Raw genomic sequence first — 19,830 nt, 5'->3', positions numbered from 1 at the left:
CATAAAACATATTAATAAAAGATACAGTAAAATAAATATACAATAAGATAAAACACAGTAATCAATTCCAAAGTCAAAACAGGACTGACAGGTCTATTTTTGAGGGTTGGCAAGAACAATTTTTCCCTCAATTTAATTGATTAAAAAAAATAAGTGGCAGATTTGGATTTTTCATTTAGCTTTTACATACTAGAAGGGTAATGTAATAAGATATTAGCCCTTGTAGCTGATATTAAAAAATGTAAACCTTGTAGAAACAATGCAGCAAGGAAGTAAAGTTCCAGCTACATTGTTCTTCCATGCAATGTATTCAGCTGGAGATAACTTGGGGGTGGGGGTGGCAAGTGAGGCAAACCACCGGGGAACTGTACATATCATTCCTACAGAAATGAAGGTCGCTTAACTTGCGCATAGACCAGTGATGGCGAACCTTTTTGAGACCGAGTGCCCAAATTGCAACCCAAAACTCACTTATTTATGGCAAAGTGCCAACACAGCAATTTAACTTGAATACCAAGGTTTCAGTTTAGAAAAAAACAGTTGGCTCCAAGGCGTGCGTTACTCGGGAGTAAGCTTGATGGTAGTCGGTGACTTTGCTTTGAAGCAACCGTGCAATGTTTCACATGAGTGAATCATGACCCTAGGAGGGTTTACTCAGAAGCAAGCCCCATTGCCAGCAACCGAGCTTACTTCCAGGTAAAGGATCACGCTTTAGTTCTTTGCATGAAAATCAGTGGGGTTTAACAGCGCTTAACAGGGTTACCTACACTGCTTCCCCAAAACTAGGTCTTACGTTTAATGCTAATAATTGATTCCAGGACAGCCTAGATGTGTGTGTGGTGGACTCTGGATGTGCCCACAGAGAGGGCTCTGAGTGCCACCTCTGGCATCCGTGCCATAGGTTCGCCATCACTGGCATAGACTATAGCCAAAAGTACTAGTTCTAATTACCTGGACTTGAATACCCTGATTTAATCAGATCTCAGAAGCTAAGTAGGTTCAGCCCTGATCAGACCACCAAGGAATACCACAGCCACTGTGCAAAGATAGGCAATGGCAAACCTCAGTTGGTCACTTACCTTGAAAACTTTTGGGGGTTGTTATAAACTAGTTGCGACTTGATAACCAAAAAAAGTTCTAATTAGTATCGAACATTCCTGAGTAACATACTAATTACCTGAGCCTATGTAAGTTTCCTGGGAAATTAATTCAGCAGGACTCTCTCCTGATCTGTTTAGGATCACTGCTTTTATGGAGGACATGACAGAGGAATGCATGCAAAATCCTAAATAAAGATTCCCTGAAACGTTTCCTTACTACAAGGCAGCTTGAATTTCTGTTTATCTTGAAAGAGTTCAGTGGTTATTTAAAGAACCCCAGCTGCTTTCCCAGCACAAAGAAATAGAAAACCTTTTACCCCCAGTGCCTGGCAACTATCAGGGCCTTTGCAATCTCCTAATCAGTTTTCAAACAAATAAATAAAGGAGAGCACAGGGGTTTCTTAGAGCATGAGTTGGAGAACTTTTGTGTTTTTTTCTCACAGAAACTAGATCTTGCTCCATACTTTTGAACTAGTTATTATAGTATCCAAGCTTCCTGCCTGATCCAAGAAAAGCAGGAAATCCTGACTTAAGGTTGTAATGGCCAGAATGTCTGTGATTCATCCCTAAGGCAAAACCATCAAAAATAATAGGAAGACATGCCATTCCCAGATGCTTTTGGTTTCTCTGACGATCCAAATTCTGTCTGGTGGATGCCCATGATTAACCAAAACCAACGGCATCCCTTTAAAAGATCACAGCACACTTGGATTTCTCCCTGTATTTTCCCATTGTGGCTTTCACATCTGGCAGCAGAGCACTAAAATGGAGTTAGTGGAATGATTTTCATGGAGGCCTCAGGGAGGTTATAGGCAAGGAGTATAATCACTGTGCAAATAGCTTTTGAAGCATTCATTCTTTAGAAGTCTTTCTCCAAAATGGTCTCCTACAATCAATGGCATCACAGATTAATGCAGCAATCCTTGCATACTTATTTGGAAAATAGTCTCACTGAAACAATGGGATTTACTCCTCGGTAAATACATTTAGCACTGAGTTCCAAGTAATCAAGACCATGATTCTCAAATTATATATTAAGCCAAAATCAATTATATTACCCTTAAATCTTGTTTATAATGTACTAATATTATTAAATTGACATACTCAAGTCCAAATTATTACTGATAACAAAATATTAGTGGTTAGCTATATGCACTGTATTAACATATTTTCCTTTAATGCATTTTGTATATCTATTAAACACATACCAATTTTTTTACATATTTTCTATTTTGAGTGATGTTAATCTTGCAGATGTTTGTGTATGCTTAATAATAAAAAGGCCAATACAATTATTCTGGTTTAACTTTTTCAAGAAGGAATCTTATCTCCACAGAGGACTGTAAAAGGACAAGATCAGTTATTTAGCTTAATGAGTAACTTGACCAAAAGGTTTATTTTAGATAAAGGATGATAAATAGCTATCTAACTCACTTTAGCTTTCTCGCTTTCAGATGAAGCCAGAGGTCAGCTGAGGGGAGAGGAAGGTTAATATGTACGCTCAGTTGCCCCTGCTCTAACCCAGTCATGGTACTTGTCAGTGGCGAAATATCCCAAATATTCTGGGACTCGCTGTAGAAAAGACAATGTAAGATTGAAAGCTAAAATATCTAGTAGCAATATCCGCACAGTTATAAGCCCATGATTTGTTCCCTAAAGAAGCAAGAAATGCTTAATTTGAACCCCACCCCTACTGCAATTTCTCTGAAGAAGCGGATCAGCCTTGAGACCCAAGAATATTCAGATACATGATGCTGCTCTGGAGTTTTTTGCAGAGACACTCAGAAGATGAAAAAGTGTTCTGTAGGACAATCTAACAAAGTGAAAATAAATGATAGGGTTTGTACCCATAATTGAAAAGCCATTAGTTTCACATAGTAGCAGGAAGGGTGAACTGTAATGTAATTGAATCTGTACATGTAAAAGTCTTTATGGGAACTGTCTATTCTTTCTGATAAGGTTTTCACCATATCATCATCTATACATTACGCAAATTTATGCTGCAATGAATAAAGTGCTGCAAGATTCCTCTTTATTTTTGCAATAGTAAACTAATACAGCTACGCTCTGTAGAATTTATACATTTCCTGGAACAGAAGGGTCTAAACAATGAAACTAAAGCAGTATTCAAACCTTCGTTCTGCAAACGAGACGCTAGTTTTTTGGGTGTTGGGCAGTGGTGGGATCCAAAAATTTTAGTAACAGGTTCCCATGGTGGTGGGATTCAAACTGTGGCGTAGCGCCAATGGGGATGGGCGGGGCATGACGGGGGCGTGGCCAGGCATTCTGGGGGCAGGGCATTCCTGGGCGGGGCTGTGGCAAGGACGCAGCCGCTGCGCTGGTCCTTGGGTGGGAAACAAATGCACGCAGGCGCAGGCTGCCACGCACGCCAGTGCACTTCCTGCTAGACTGCTTCAAGTTCTGCACACTACTGCTGAGGGCGTAACTAAAGCAAAAATCATGTGGCAAAATCACCAATTAGTAACCCCCTCTCGGCACACACAAATAATTTATAACCTACTCTCGGGAACCTGTGAGAACCTGCTGGATCCCACCTCTGGTGTTGGGGCATAATGTCAATAGTACCCTCACAGCTATAGCGTTCCCCAGCCCAAGAGAGAGAAGTCTGGCATTCACTATTGGCATGAGTTTGCAGGATGAAAAATGTTGTTCGGTTATTAATCTCCTTCCTATACCTAAAAGTCAGACAGTGCCAGAGAAACCATGTCACTTTGAAAGAGACAGGAAATGCACATATATTTCTCAAATTATTTTTGATTCTTTTACTTAAACTATATTTCAGACTTAAGTAAAGTAATTGTTTTCAAGTATGCTATTGTGTTGGCACAGGAGATAAAAGGTTTCCAATCCAGCTTGTTCTCTGCTGCACTAGTTTACCACTTGTGGAATTTTTAAAAGGCAATACAACATTTAATAATAACAACATTTAATACCTGAAAAAACCCTTCTCCCATCCACTCCGGTCATTTTCAGAGACCCTTCTTTGGGTTCCCCCACCATCTAAGTTTAGATGAGTGCCAACATAAAAAGGCCTTCTTGGACACAATGCCAAAACTTTAAAACCCCACGAGCCTACCATCTCATTCTGCATGTGGTACATTAAGCCTTAAACCACCTTTCCCGTATCATTATCCATTATATCTTTTCCCATCTCTTGAAATGTTCCAGTTCAGATTCTATTTCATTTCCCATAATGTATATTCTGTCCAATGTACATGTATTATTTGTTAGTAATGAAATATTAAGGTACAATTGTGGAGAAGTTAAACATGGTTTAGACCCATTGATTTCTGTGGGAATAGTTAACTTGATTTTTTTTCACCACCAATTGTAACATAAAATGTTTGAATTTAGCTGCATTCTGCTTATTTTATTGACCTTGCTTTTTACAACATGGCCGTACTTCAACAATTAAGACAGCTTGTATTGCTGCATTCTTTTCATATTGCGCAAATCACATCACGACCTTGTGACCATTTCATTTTCATTGGCCTCCCCAACCCATCAAGACACTGCCTAAACTCACGCTCTGTCTTTTGGTCTTCCCAACGGTGCTGCAAACAGCCTGGTTCTGCAAGAAAGTGACAGAAATCCTGGTTTCACCAGACTGAAGGAAAGGAGTCCTTCTCTAGGCTAAATGCAGCATCAGCTATTAGGAGGTTTATTTCCCTGCTTTAACAGTAAATTGTGAGTTGCTCTGTCTGTGGGACATGACTGTTGCCCAACAGGGGCTGACTCAACAGTGGAGACTGGGGCTGACTGTGTGTATTTTAAAAAAAAACTGTGTTGCCATGCCTCCACAGGCCCGGCAGGATTTGGGTAACTGGATATTCCTTATAGGAGATTAGCAGGTTTGGTTGCCTCTGGCCTGCGACTGTGAACTCTGAACTGTGATTGACTGTGTGGCTCTTCAATACCCAGAGAGGGAATCTCAGCATGGCTAATTGCCAGAACCCTTTTGCCTCTCTTTGGCAGTATTCAGTGGTGCCATAAACCTAATCCAGACAGACTTTGTTGTCCCTCTTTACAGAATTCAGTGAAGATTTATCAGACCAAACAGCATGGCAGTAACCCGTAAGCTGACCCTGCTGTTCATAATCTTGTCTTCAACGCAGTCCCATATGAAAGTGTGCAGGCAGAGGCCAATGTATACCTGAACAGACAACACTCAATGAACAACAGTTACAGGGAAGTGCAACTTTGTTTTTCTAAGCAATAGACCTTCAACTTCCTGACCCCGTGTAACACATCCTATGAACAATCTAAGCCAAGCCAGACTCTATCCATTGTGACAATGACATCCAATCAATTGGAAGAAGCCATTATCTGAGGTTGTACAGAACTACTCCATTCACAAGCACGGCATCACCATCTGCCAGTGACTTCTCTAGCCCCTCTCTCATTGTGCTATTACCCTACATTTCCATGCCATTCAATCATGGCTGGACATCTGTAGAAAGTAAAAGTTTTTGTCACAATAAACTGTGACTGTGTCTTCCTAAAGACCCAAAGGAATTGAATAGTGGTAGATTTCTTATACAGAAATTTCAGCATCTTCAAAGTAACTTCCATTTCCTGGACTCCTGGTGGGCTGCTATGTCACACACTGCTTCAACACACTTTTGGCTACAGGCATAACCAAGACAGATGTTTTAGAGTTGTATATTGTCTGTAGGAGAAATCATATTCTTTTTTCTGAGTGTCTAGGTTCTGTTGCATTTAGACTTTGAATGGTTGGCAACTGAGTACAGTACTGCCAGCATTTCATTCATATTGGCAGCACTGGCTGGAAGTAAAGCAAACCATTTCAGTGTGAATGGCAATAATTCTCAAAAGGGAATTGATGTTCATATAGTGAAATCAGGAATTTATGAACAGAACATCCTTTGGTTTCCTGATCTCACAACTCTACAATTTCCAACCAAACTTTTATAAGTAGTATGAAGAAGGTTTTCAAGGTTTACTGGGGCAAAGAAGAGAAATACAGGAAATCCAGGGCTGACGGGGAAATGAATGTATATATGCAAAGAAGATAAACTATCTGTGAGTTAGTTGTGTGAGAAAAATAGTTGTTATACAGTGGACTAGATCTGGTTGCTTGATCTTGCTTTATTGTGCAAACAAATCCCAATAAATTTTGTGTTTAGGATTGCAGCACAAGTTAACTGAATTGGGCCGTGACCTAGAAAAAAAGAGTGAATTTTGATATGGTATAGAGACATAACTAAGCAACTGTTGGTACAATCCTATGCACAGTTACTCCAGTCTGAGACTGTTGAAATCAGGGGGCTTACACTGGAGTAAGTCTGCTCCAAGACTGTGCTGTGAATTGCCTATAAGAACTGCAACGATTTGCACAGAGATGAAAAAGTATAACTCCAAGGTATGAGGGCAGATCTTTGGGGAGCATCAAATTAGACACCTTTGTCTCACAATGAGACATGCTGAGTACATAAATCTGTAAAATTAATCCTCCGTTATACTCCTGGTTCTTGACTTGGAAGACATCAATGCATCCATACCTCTGTTAGTGGACTGTGTAAACGTTCATAGCAGGGGGGAATGGGGCTGGATCTGAAATGCACAGACTAAACTGCAAGATTTGGTTAATTCATCTGTGATAGTTTGTTTAGTCCTAGTACCCGAACTAGCATATCTTCCTTTGTAAAACGCATCAAAGTCATCATATAAATGGAAGTGTACAGACTAGGCCTCCTGCGTGGAACTTCCCTTCCCCCATATGATTTTCCCTGAGGACCTCGTCTCCACCACTACAACATTTGCATGGTATTCTAACACTGAGGTTAAAGGAACACTTAACTTGAAGGAGGCAGACATGGTTCTCCTTTCCTTATTTTATCTTCACAGCAACATTATGAGGTAAATCAGGCTTGGAGAGAGACTCAAGATGACCCAGTGAGCTTCATGACAGCACTTGAACTCAGATCTCCCTGCTTTTAGACCCATGTGCTAACCACTATAATAACTGGTTTTCACATTTTAACTTTAATCCACACTCCTCAGCCAATTCAGGTTCTCAAAACAGCTTACAGAACGCAGGTTATTATATATAATTAAAATGAACTTTCATAATCAACCTTTTTTAAAAATTCAAAATGCCTAGTTCAGGAGTTTCCAGCCTGTTGAACCCGCGGGCACTTTTGGACTTTTGAAACATGGAGCTTGTGCCATCAGAAAATCTCTGCAGTGGAACAAGGGCTGGTCAGCTTCACATGAGGGGGCAACAATAAAATATTGGGAGGTTCCAAGCCAGGTATCCTCCTGTAATGGAGACAGCTGTTTCCAAATCGTTATCCTTTTTAAACGGGTGTCTCTTTTAGACACTAAGATGATGCCTGTGGGCACTTCCAGAGCATTTCCTGCTGCAATAAGATGGAGGAGATCCAGAACTGGGAGAAAGAACTGGGTGTCAAGAAACGCACTGGCAGGCATAACCTTGGGAATCACTGGTCTGGGTAAATCAAACTTTGTCTGGTGCTGAAGGCTTAATAAGCTCAGTGCCAGATAAATAGATGAGGAGGGCACAACAAGTGTGGAGTGGGACGGCAACCACTAAAAAGACTCATTTCTAGTCTGATAAAGCCAGGAGATGTAGTAGGGCCTCAGAGGAAGATCCTAACTGATGGTGGGTAGGTGGCCTTTTAGGTACACTGATGCAAAGTCTGCAGATCTTTAAAAGCAATTACTAGTGCTGTGACCTTGACTTTAAAGTGAAGGCAGCCAGGGCAGTTTTCCTCAAACTGGCATATTATGAACTCTGTCATTAATAGCAGTCAGCAGTCTGGCTGGTGTGTAGCTGTTGTACTAGCTGAAGCTACTAGAAGCTTTGAAAAGGCAGTTTCCCATGGATAGCAGCACTGCAGAAATCTAACCCAGAGAAAGCCGCAGCATGGAGAACCAGAGCTATATCTTGCTTTTCAAGCAAAAGCCCTAGTCAATGCACCAATCAAAGCCACTACACGGTGTTTGACACACTACGTTTAGAATTCTGTGCTTCCATCTTCAGATCCAAATCTAACAGATCCAAACAGTGAACCTGCTGCTTTGTAGGAAGTGCAACCCTGCCTAGAACAGGCTGCCTCTTTAATTCCCGACTAGCTACACCTCATTCAGCTGAACTCAGCTTCCACATGAGGTGGCCCAATAAGATGTCTGAATGTGAAACCACCTGGGAAGCAGATGGAAACTGATGAGCTCTTTGGAAAAGGGGAGGGAGCTCTGCAGAGTTCACCCCAGAACTTCTTCTCTATGTTCTCTTCAACCATGGCGATGTGTTGACGTGGTGGCGGCTGTGTAGAAATGGCTGTGTAGGGATAGCTATAAGTTGGGGTGTGCGGATTGCAGAGATGTTCATCGGGGGATGTTTTGTATTTTTGTTGTTTTGTATTTTTGTTGTGTGGGCCCAAGGCACAATGTGTGCGCACAATGACATTAAAATTATTCTATTCTATTCTATGCCAAAGTGCCACTGGGTTTACATGGAACTTGGCTATTTGGCTGCTCCCCTGCTTCTCAGTTGAAGAGAGGCTCCCCATTAAAATTTTGGGCCCAGCTGTTCTGTTCTGCATTTGAGAAATCAACCACCAGAGCTCACTACAAGAAGTGCCTGGCTTGACTTTCACATCTTCCTGCATTCAGCTATTACTCCTATTGCTCCAGAGAAGGGCTCTGAGCAGCATCGTGTATTGTTTGCATTTCAGAACAGCTGCTGCGCTGCTGCAGCAGCTTCACTTCCCAGAACTGCTTGGTGGTGTTTATTCCTAGCTGCTCTGGGGCAGACTCTCCCTCCTTCATTCTCTTACTAAGAGAATCACACAAATAGCCAAGTCTTCTTCCGAAGGTCAACTCTAGCAGATATGCTGCTGCCCCCTCACCCCCACCCCGCCCCACATATACACAGCAGCACAAATACACCAGGTAAGTATAGTAGAGTCTCAGTGAAAAATTCCAAAAGTAGAGAAGAGGTCCAGCCAAGAACAGTTGCTTAACACAGGTTAAAGCAGTTTTATATGCCAGCCAGGAGCTGGATATTGGGAGAAGTGTGAGTTCTTATTTCTTTCTTCCAGCACCTTTGCACAGGAAGAGACAGGGAGAAAGACTGTGGGCTCTTCCTGAGTTAATACAAAACAAAAAAAGTGCAGTAGTGTTAGCCAAGGTATTGTTCACATCTTAAAAAAAATAAGGCTGAAAGAGAATTTCAGCACTCGCTATGTACTGTTGGAAGTGAACAACTTAGTACTGTCTCTTGCCTCAATGACTCAGGGGTACTTGGAATAGAGTCAGAGAGAAATGACAGGTCAAAACACTGGGCATCCTTTTCCTGCTACTCTGATATTACCCCTTTGATGTGTAGATTGTTGCTCTCAAGGAACTTCTTCCTGCTTCTTCTCCATACACTTTGCAGGCACACTTCTCCATCTTGCACCATGTGAAAAAAGATGCAGACAGCATCTCTGTCCATCCAGTCAGTGAGATCCGAATAGAGAACATATCTCTTCACTTTCCTATCTAGAATGTAGTTCTCTATTTATTTATAAAAATCTATGTCCGCTTCATACCCACATCCTAGGCAGTTTACACAGGTTAAAAACAATTAAAAACCAAAATAAGGCATCATAAATAAAATATAACAATTAAAACAACAATAAAAATAAAATAAACACAGCTCCCACTCCCCCACCTCCCAGACCAGAAGCTGTAAAGGGGGTTTCCAGGAAGGCTAACCAAATGCCTGGGTGAAGAGAAGATCTTCACCATGTGCCTGAACTCATAAACGGTAGGCACATGGCAGATCTCCTCCTATGTGCCCACAGTCCCTGCACCTCGGCTGGGGAGGTACCACCAGGAGTGCCTCCCTGTGACCTCTGTGCTCACCCAGGCAGGTACATTCAGGAGCAGGCACTCCTTCAGATAAGCAGGGCTGAACCCTTTTAGGGCTTTGTATGTCAATGTCAACATCTTGATTGGGGCCCAGGAGCAAATTGGAGCCAGTGCTTAAGTTCCTTAAGGACCAGGGTGATGGGTATCTGGCCAGATATACCTGCTAATAGCCTAGCAGCCGCATGCTGCACGAACTCCAGCTTCCAGACAGTCTTCAAGGGCAGCCCCATGTAGAGTGCATTACAGTAGTCCAATAAAAAAGTTACCAGAGCACATCATACAGTGGCCAGATCCCCTTTGCCCAAAAACAGGAAGAGCTGAGAAGCCAGATGAAGCTGCTGGAAGGCCCTCGTGGCCACCAGCGTCACTTGGACCTCAAAGGACAGCAATTAATCCAGGACTTCTTATATTAGTTTGAAACATGCTGGTTCCAACTTTCTTTTGTCCTGAGTGGACACGTACACCCAGGCAAACTTTGCTGTGTTCTGCCTCTGTGCATTCTGCTGTAATGAAAGGTTATGTCCATGGTTCTCAACTTTCCTAATGCCGTGACCCCTTAATACAGTTCCTCATGTTGTGGTGACCCCCAACCCTAACATTTATCCATTTTACAGATGGAGAACACTGATGCAGAGAGTCTTAGGTGACCCCCGAGAAAGCGTCATTTGACCCCCAAAGGGGTCCTGACCCCCAGGTTGAGAACCACCGGGTTATGTGCTAGCACCCAACATGTACAATGGGACCCAGTCATGGAGAGTGAGGACAAAAAGAAATTAAAAGTTACAAATGTTTGCAAATTGTACACAGGCACCATGGGAGAGGAGTTGAGACATTCATCACCAGCAGTGCTACTGGACTGATCCAATAAGTGGCTTTGACATTCTACCCAGACATGTTCAACACAGCCCTTGCAGAAAACATGGATGTGATAGGGAATGGAAGGCATTAAAGAAAACATAAAGTGCTACCTTGAAGAATTTCCCATTCCTGATAATGGAGCAGACCCTCAGGCATCTAGATCAAGAACTGAATATTTACTGAGTACAGAAGGGGGGGGGGCTGCTGTGGAGCAAGTTCTGCTTTGATACCACTTTTGCTTCTAAATAAACTCACATACCTGTCTCTGAAGTGAAAGCTGAAGGAAGCGTAAGAAGACAGGTGACAAATTAGGCTGTTCACTCTGTTTTGTCCGTGGACTTGGTGCTGTTTGTTTTGTGCACTTTGCATGAAGATGCCTTAGACCATCAAGTGATCCAGTACTGTTAACCATGATTGGCCACAGCTCCTTAGGTGAAAGCTGGAGATGCCAAGGATTGAACCTGGGGTGTTCTTTATACGAAGCATATGTTCTATCACTGAGTCCCACACATCCTAACTCTGAAATGATATATGGGAGTTCTCAGCCTGAGCAGGCACCTCGAGAAGACGGCTTAACACACAGGTGTCAAACTCGCGACCCTCCAGATGTTATGGACTACAGTTCCCATCATCCCCTGCCAGCATGTGGAGGGTCGTGAGTTTGACACCTATGGCTTAACAGATCCTTCATGTCTTACACAGCAAACGTGTTTGCTACAGTCGGACTGCTTCCACATGGGGATTCTCCCCAGCCTGAATACAGCAGGCCCTCACTGTTTTGGGGAGCATCAATATGATGTCGTCCTCCTTCCAAGCATAACTAGTGAGTCTCCTGAGCCTTTTTCCTTGGAGCTGGATCAAAGACAACCAGATCAGAGGAGGGAGTGTGGGGTAGCTGTGGGTGCAACCACAGTTAATATGGGGAAAGGGATTGCTTTGCCTTTCCTCCCCATATAGCCCTTTAATGGGCTTCTTTTTCTTCTCATAGCTGAGCCATAGTGCGACAGGAAGGAAAGGGGGTTGCAGGGTCACAAGGAGTCTAGAATGATTGCTGTGTCCACAACAAAAGAGGAGAGGGGAGGATGGGAAGGACGGCATCTGCAGCAAGTGGAGATGGCCTGTGAGAAGGGTATGATCATCTGCTCTGCAGCACTTCCCAGTGCTTCTGCAGAAGGAGCACCTTTTCTGCCCCTGTGTGAAAGCTGCCTGACACCAACATTTCCCACAGCAGCCATCTACAGTGCAAAGGGCAGATGGATATCCTTAAACACACAACAGCCACTCTCCAGGAGCCTGTTCAGGGGATGCACCACTGATGGGGGGACATTAAAATCCATGTTGCTGCAGCAAACACAATGGTTGCATAAAGTGGGGGGCAGATCTCACACGGTCACTGCATGAAATGCTTTGCCTTTCCCAACATCCCTTGTCTTGATCCACCACTCCAGCCCATACATCCCTTTGCTCCTGCCCTGCCATAACTCCAGCAGCAGAGCCCATTATTTTACTGGGAAGGTCTCCTCTGTCTCCAGCTTGCTTTGCCATTCTTTTCCTTAAGAACTGCTGCTGCAGCATGTCCAGTTATTGGTTAATGCAGTAACCTGACCTGTTTCCCTAAGCCCTCAGGCACTGAACCAAGACAACAGAGGGGGAGAGCATCTTGCCCTTCTTGTTCCCAAATGTTTTGGTCTGGGTTTGTCTCTTCCCTGCAGCTCTTCTGGGAAGGGCAAGTGAGGATAGGATGGAATGCAGCCCTTGAAAAGGAAAAAAAAAGTCTTTTGAGCTCTGTGGATAATTAAGCTCCAAACCTTTTCCACAGCCCAAGGATGCCCTGCCAAACACTACAAAATGCTAAGTCTGGGGGCTGAGATGGAGGGAGGAACACCTTTTCCAGAACAAATGCTTGAAAATGATTTCCAGCACTCTCCAGTGGGATGTTCGGGAAATGCCTTTTGAGTGACAGCAGCCCAAGGAGCTACCTAGTCAGAGAGGATTCCCCCGGATGCTCTGCAGAGCAGGTCTAGCCACTCAGAGAAGGTCTGTGGAGAGGCAGCATATATGTGTTGTCTAAGTAAATAAATACTGTTCAGCTCTCCTCCTAAACGGTCTGCACGTATGTGTGAGTTGCCTTTGCAAAAGCACGGGTGAGTGATCAGGAAGAGACAGTTACTCTAAGGGAACTGTTGAGGAAACTGGGTGTTCGAAAGCCAATCAACGGTAAACAGGAAAGTGGCACAAAATATTTATCACGTTAACAGGATTATGCTGGCATTTCAGCGTGTTGCAGTCCCAGCCATTTCTGTCCATAGAGGCACCGAATGACTGGTTTACACAATCCCCTTTGCCAGATGGCTTTTGGTATACCAGCAGTTTCAAACGTAGTACAGAGCATGCTAGCAACAGTTACTGAATTTTAGCCAGTCAAATAGAGACAGTTTATATTTTGTCAAGGTCCCCAGAAATGCAAGATTTCTTTCAACACAAGGAATCCAAGGGCCTTAAGGGAGAATGCACGGTCCACTTCCCATCCGCTGGCTTCCTGGAGAAGACTGATTTGCAGAACACAAACTTCTTAAAGGAAATCTGATTGGCGGTCTTCCAGAGAAACAGGACTGACTGTATCAATGCCAGAAAGCTCCCAGGTTTGGTAAATTGTGTCACAGCAGTGACCTGAGGAGCCCTTCCTTTGAGTAATACCGGTCGGCAATGGTCCCAGCTACCACTCAACCCCAGTAAGAAGGGCGCCCTCTAGCGCCTTCCCTGCCCTCGCTCATTTTCTGTGGCACCTGAACGTAGAATGCGAAAGAGGAACTGGGGCTGGGGAAAAGTCTGGGGTGAATTCTTACAGGACGGCTTCCTTTGAGAAATCTGAAGCACTGACTGGAAGGTCAGCAGAACTAACTGAGGTTTGAGCAAGTTTACGCGTGAATAAGCGGCGGGGTTCTCACCCTTGCACTGGCGGGGGAAGGCTGTTGCAATTAAGAGTTCAGCAGCCCTTACTCCCCCTCTCCCTGCCCTTCGAAAGACTTCCCTTGAGGCCGAGTTGCCCCTTTCCCAAGCCCCCACCACCACCACTCCGAAGGAAAGAATCTCAGGATGATCCGGCCGGGGTGGGGGTGGGGGTGCCACGTCTCCCTGGAGCCCCTTCCCATCTGTTCCTGGAAAAGGCCTGCTGGTAGAAGGAGCGTAGGGTTTCCACCGGGGCGGGGCTTTCTCCAGCCCACCCTGGCTGCCCCGAAGAGCTCCGCGCGCCCCTTCCCAAGAACCCCCCTGGCATCGCTTCTGGGCTTTTTGGCTGAGATGGAGTGTGCCAAGAGCCCCCCTCGCCTGGAGCCCCCGCGCGCCAGGCCTTGCTGGGCAGGGGAGACGTGCCTCTCCTCCTCCCCCCAGTTCCTCGCAGCCAGCGGTGGGCTGAGCAGCGGCCCGGGCGAGGGAGGGAGGGAGGGAGCGAGGGGGAAGGGAGGACTCGCTCGCTCACTGCCCGGAATGGGCTGGCCGCTGCCTGGCTGGCTGCCTGCCTGGGGCGCGCTCGCCCTCCCGGCCGGGGCGGGGCGGCAGGCAGGCAGGCAGCGTTACAAGAAGAAGCCGACTTCCAGGAACCTGGAGGCGGGGCCGCTGCGCGCGGCGATAAAAGCCTCCAGCGGGGGCTCTGGCAGCTCCGCAAGTAGAACAAGCCCAGCGCGCAAAAAAGGCAAAGGGACTTTTCGTGCGCTTCGCCTGCCCCGAGAGCCGAGCGCTGCCCGCAGCCTCGGCCGCCCCCCGCGCGTCGTGGTGGTGCTCAGCAGGTAAGCACGCGCTGCCGGGCAGTCTGACCGACCGGGGTCCGGGCGTCGGAGGGGGCTTCTCTGCGGGAGGGGCACCCGGAGCGCGTGCTGGCGCGTCTTGCCGGGCGAAGGCAAACGCCAGCCAAGGGAGAGCCGAGGGACAGGCAGGGCGAGAGGAAAGGCGAAAGCTCGCCGTCGTCGGAGGGGAGCTCGTCCGGGTTCATAATAAGACCCCCCCTCCCCCGCGGCGTGGCACCGGGACCAGACGGGGGAATACCTCGGCGTTGGCAAGCGCTCAGGGGGAGGTTTCCGGCCGGGTGGCACTTCGGGAGGATGCCGTGGGATGAGCCCTGCAGGGACGGAGCCGTCTTTTGTCTGACACCTTCTCTGCGCTTCCTCTCAGGTTAGCTTCGAAGCCGCTGCGCTCGGCAGCGGCCCCGGTCGCTCGGAAAGCTGGCTCCCTGCGCCATGGTCACCCACAGCAAGTTCCCCAGCGCCGGGATGAGCCACCCGCTGGACACCAGCCTACGCCTCAAGACTTTCAGCTCCAAGAGCGAGTACCAGCTGGTGGTGAACGCCGTGCGCAAGCTGCAAGAGAGCGGCTTCTACTGGAGCACGGTGACCGGCGGCCAAGCCAACCTGCTGTTGAGCTCCGAGCCCACCGGCACCTTCCTCATCCGGGACAGCTCCGACCAGCGCCACTTCTTCACCCTGAGCGTCAAGACCGAGTCTGGAACCAAGAACCTGCGGATCCAGTGCGAAGGAGGGAAGTTCTCCCTCCAGAGCGATCCCCACAGCAGCCAGCCAGTGCCTCGCTTTGACTGTGTCCTCAAACTGGTCCATCACTACATGCCCCTCCCTGAGCAACAGCCTGGCGAGGCGTCACACCCCAAACGTGCCTACTACATCTACTCGGGTGGAGAGAAGATCCCACTGGTGCTGAACCGCCCGCTCTCCTCCAACGTATCCACCCTGCAGCATTTGTGCCGCAAGACCGTCAATGGGCACTTGAACTCCTACGAGAAGATGACCCAGCTCCCAGGTCCCATCAAAGAATTCCTGGACCAGTACGATGCGCCCTTCTAAGTGGTTTCCCGAAGGAGCCGCACATGATGCAAGCACAAGAAAACAAATTAAAAAGCAGGACAGGTTGAACAAGGAAGTTACAGGGCAAAATGGAGCTGCCTCCTCGTTTGTGGAATAAGACAGGGGAGGGGGTCTGGCCAGTGAGCCTCTGCCCAGCACAGAGACTGTCTTGTTAGTACTGGAGGAGTTGCCAAGGGGTGCTTTCTGGGAGAGATGGATGCTACTGGACTATGAAATACAGGCTGCTGCTCCTCCATACAATCGCCCTTGCCTGCTGCAGCCCACAAGACTTTGGTCCATTTAAGACTTATGCTGGGTATGAGAGAATGGTTTGCAACCTCCCTAACCAATGGACAGTTTACAAAGAGCTTCTTTTTTTTTTGCTCTGCACTGGCACTGCTACCGTCACCTCTTCTAACCTCTGACCAAAACCATTCTGTAGACCATGGAATAAATGCACTGGAATCCACCTAGTGCCTGAAGACTGATTTTCCTCAGTTTTAAGGGGAAATCTTTATTTTTTTTTGTTAAAGAAAATACTTTACCTCTCTCATCCTCCATGAGGGGCAGAATCTTTTTTTCAACTCAAGCCTGTTCCTCAAAGGATGCTGCCATGCATTCATTCAAGGGACTAAGCTGTAGAATCCACATCCTGCTCTTATCCCTTGGACTTACTGCACATCACATGGGGAGAATGCTATTCACTCTTTGGGCCATTATGTAAGCAAAGGAGGACATACTTCTGAGAAGTTGCATCACTGCTTTGGGAACATCAAAATGGTTGAGAAATGATCTAGCCATTTTCCCCCATGGGGTGTTCTACTTCAGCTTCTGTACCTGGACTGATAATCTCTTGCCTTCATTCTTGGGTCTCCAGTTCCTTGAAGAGTGGTCTCCCATCTACAGCAAGGATTGTGGATTTGTTTTGGCCCTTAATCGCACTGAATAACTGAAACATACAGGAATGTAGCAACAACAGAGTTACCTGGAACTCTTGTATAAGTTTGTTTCTTTTTTTAAAAAAAACTGTAACCAAAATTTTGTGTGTTCATTTAAAAAAAATTTCCACATCAGGGTTTTAGAAGGGCAGATGAGGTTTTGTTTTTACAGAAAAGAAATGTTTACAGACCTGCCTAAAATCATTCTGTCTTTTATAAAGATTCCACCCTTCAGCCTTGCGGGCTGCTAGACATGCTTGAAGACTCAACCAAAAATCAAATGCGGAAGAAAACTTTGCACATCTATTTATATTTATATTCAAGGGATTTTGAAATAAAACATGCATTTAATTTATAATAAAGGGCACTATTTTTTAAGTGACACGTTTGACCTTTTCTTTTTATCTTCTCTTCCTTTTCCCCATTCCCTTCCATTGGTGATGATACGTGCACCTCAGCACAGTTCCCGGGATTTTAGTAATAATAGGGTTAGAAAAATGAAGGAACTACCTGGAAGCATCCACTCATCTTGATAGTGCAGAAGGGCTAATGGCATGATTGTAGGAAAGAAAGGAACTTTCCTGTTGGCAGTGCCTGCAGAGTGCCAGAGAAAAAACACTGCTCTGTACTGCAGAGCTGTTTCACACAACACATTTGACACTGATATTCACATTGGTGGCTTAATTCAACAGAATCAGGCTGGAAGCACAAAGTCAGGTGGAAAGATAGCAGACAGTGTCTTTGAACACAGAATGCCAATCAGATAGCTATAAAGCTATGAGGGAGGGGCAATTTCTAATACAGGATGGTGAGTGTTCACCCAACCTCCTCCTGGTATTCCCGTTCCACTCGCACTGCCATTTTCTCCCAGGCAGGTTCAGAGATCCGAAATGAGACCCCTTGGCTGGAAGAGGGGAGCATTGGTGAGAGTTCAGCACTTCCTGCTAACATAACTTCAAATACATACCTCCTGGTATATATAGTAAATATACAGACATGACCAATATACTCATCTGGGCCCTATGGGCCCTTTCAGCGGGGTGGTTTTATGCTAAAGGTGGAATGGGTTTGCTCCGATTTCCTGACCTTGATGGATGGTCCATTGGGTGCTGTGATAAAATGGCTTGTGTAGGTTTGGGAGTTGTTCAAGGGCGCTGGAAACTGATGAGGAACGTGCTGGCTGCATGTCAACTCCTTCACCCAGTTTTCAGAAAATTGCCTTCATATAATTCTAGCATTCATTTTTTAAAAAGGGAGTAGGAAGGATGTCCTTTGATAGCATCCTGACCTTTCCTCACATTATGACTTCAAGTGTTGACAGATGCACTATGTTTTGTGCAGTGAGTGCTATGAGTAAATATGTACTTGTCCTTTCCAGCAGTGGCCTAGCTTTCTCCATAGCAGTGCCATTCTCCACAGTTACCCATTTTTAGAACAGTTTGATTTGAGTCCAGCAGTACCTTAGAGACCAAGAGTTTCAGGGTACAGGCTTTCAAGAGAGCCTCTGACAAAAGGGGCTTTGATTCCTGAAAGCTTATAGTGTAACTTACTTGTTGGTCTTTAAGGTGCTACTGGATTCAAATCCTACTGCTGACCAACATGGGAACCCTTTGAAAACATTTGTTAGGCTATTTCACCTGAAAGGGCATTGCCCAATGTTTTGCCAAGCAAGGGCAACCCCATCAAAGGGACACTCCTGGGCCTGCAACCCCTTCTTTTACCTTGCTGTGCTAATGCACAGGCAACTTTTTGGACATAATTGCAAATTTCTCTCCTTTCAAACAGCTGCATTACTGTTCATTTAAATTTGCATGCACTTCACTTGCTTTCTGCTGAAGTGTGTGGAGTACACGGGAGGAGGACAAGATCCTGGGTTGATGTGCTATTGTTAGACATCCCAGCAGGGGGAGGCTCAGTTGCCCAGCAGAGATGGCTCATTCTGCAGCATGCAAGCCCCCTTCCCCCCACCAGCTGCTGCTAGGAGGTGGGGGAGTCTCAATCACAGGGAAGAGATGGTTCTTTCTGCAGCAGGTATAGTCCCCCAGTTAGGCTGCTGCTAGAAGTGGGGGAGGCCCAGTTGCCCAGCAGAAATGGCTCATTCTACAGCATGCCCACCTTTAACAGTTTAGAATGCTTTTCCTTTCCTGATTCCCTGCCTTGTGCTCTGTTGAGGCAGTTTAAGCCCAGAGCAGCCTGGAGTTGAATGGGGCAGAGGGGAAGAGGATGGGCCACTTTAAAATTGGTAGCTGTGTTATGCTTGGTTTTGCCAAGGGCCATGAGTAGACCCCTCATCTGGTAAGTTTGGCCTTCCCCCAAGAGCCTTGGGGATTTTACACCTTGGGAATGTGGAGGGGGAGAGATTAGAACAAAGGGCTTGTTCACTTCTGACTTACTAATCAATTACTTCTCATCGCCAGCCTTGCTCAGGTCATGCAAACTGAGAGGCTGTGGCTTTGTTTATTGAGTCAATCCATTTCATGGCGGGTCTTCCTCTTTTCCTATTGTCTTCAATGTTTCCTAGCATTATTGTCTTTTCCAGTTATTCCTTCCCAGTGACTGTGGCTTCGTTTATTGAGTCAATCCATTTCATGGCGGGTCTTCCTCTTTTCCTATTGTCTTCAATGTTTCCTAGCATTATTGTCTTTTCCAGTTATTCCTTCCCAGTGACTGTGGCTTCGTTTATTGAGTCAATCCATTTCATGGCGGGTCTTCCTCTTTTCCTATTGTCTTCAATGTTTCCTAGCATTATTGTCTTTTCCAGTTATTCCTTCCCAGTGACTGTGGCTTCGTTTATTGAGTCAATCCATTTCATGGCGGGTCTTCCTCTTTTCCTATTGTCTTCAATGTTTCCTAGCATTATTGTCTTTTCCAGTTATTCCTTCCCAGTGACTGTGGCTTCGTTTATTGAGTCAATCCATTTCATGGCGGGTCTTCCTCTTTTCCTATTGTCTTCAATGTTTCCTAGCATTATTGTCTTTTCCAGTTATTCCTTCCCAGTGACTGTGGCTTCGTTTATTGAGAGTCAATCCATTTCATGGCGTCTCTCCTCTTTCCTATTGTCTTCAATGTTTCCTAGCATTATTGTCTTTTCCAGTTATTCCTTCCCAGTGACTGTGGCTTCGTTTATTGAGTCAATCCATTTCATAGCGGGTCTTCCTCTTT

At 45.7% G+C, this 19,830-nt stretch overlaps 1 protein-coding gene across 1 annotated transcript; it reads left to right on the top strand.

Annotated features, from left to right (window-relative positions):
• Positions 1–14,362: 14,362 nt before the first annotated feature.
• On the top strand, positions 14,363–17,050 carry SOCS3 (suppressor of cytokine signaling 3). Its single transcript, XM_048492161.1, has 2 exons — positions 14,363–14,665; positions 15,048–17,050. Exon 2 carries the CDS (start codon positions 15,113–15,115, stop codon positions 15,728–15,730), a length of 618 nt encoding a protein of 205 aa, XP_048348118.1. The 5' UTR covers positions 14,363–14,665; positions 15,048–15,112; the 3' UTR covers positions 15,731–17,050.
• Positions 17,051–19,830: the final 2,780 nt, after the last annotated feature.

This window comes from Sphaerodactylus townsendi, linkage group LG03 (assembly GCF_021028975.2).
Source record: "Sphaerodactylus townsendi isolate TG3544 linkage group LG03, MPM_Stown_v2.3, whole genome shotgun sequence".
In the NCBI taxonomy this organism is placed as follows: domain Eukaryota; kingdom Metazoa; phylum Chordata; class Lepidosauria; order Squamata; family Sphaerodactylidae; genus Sphaerodactylus; species Sphaerodactylus townsendi.
This window is presented reverse-complemented; position numbering and strand designations above follow the sequence as displayed.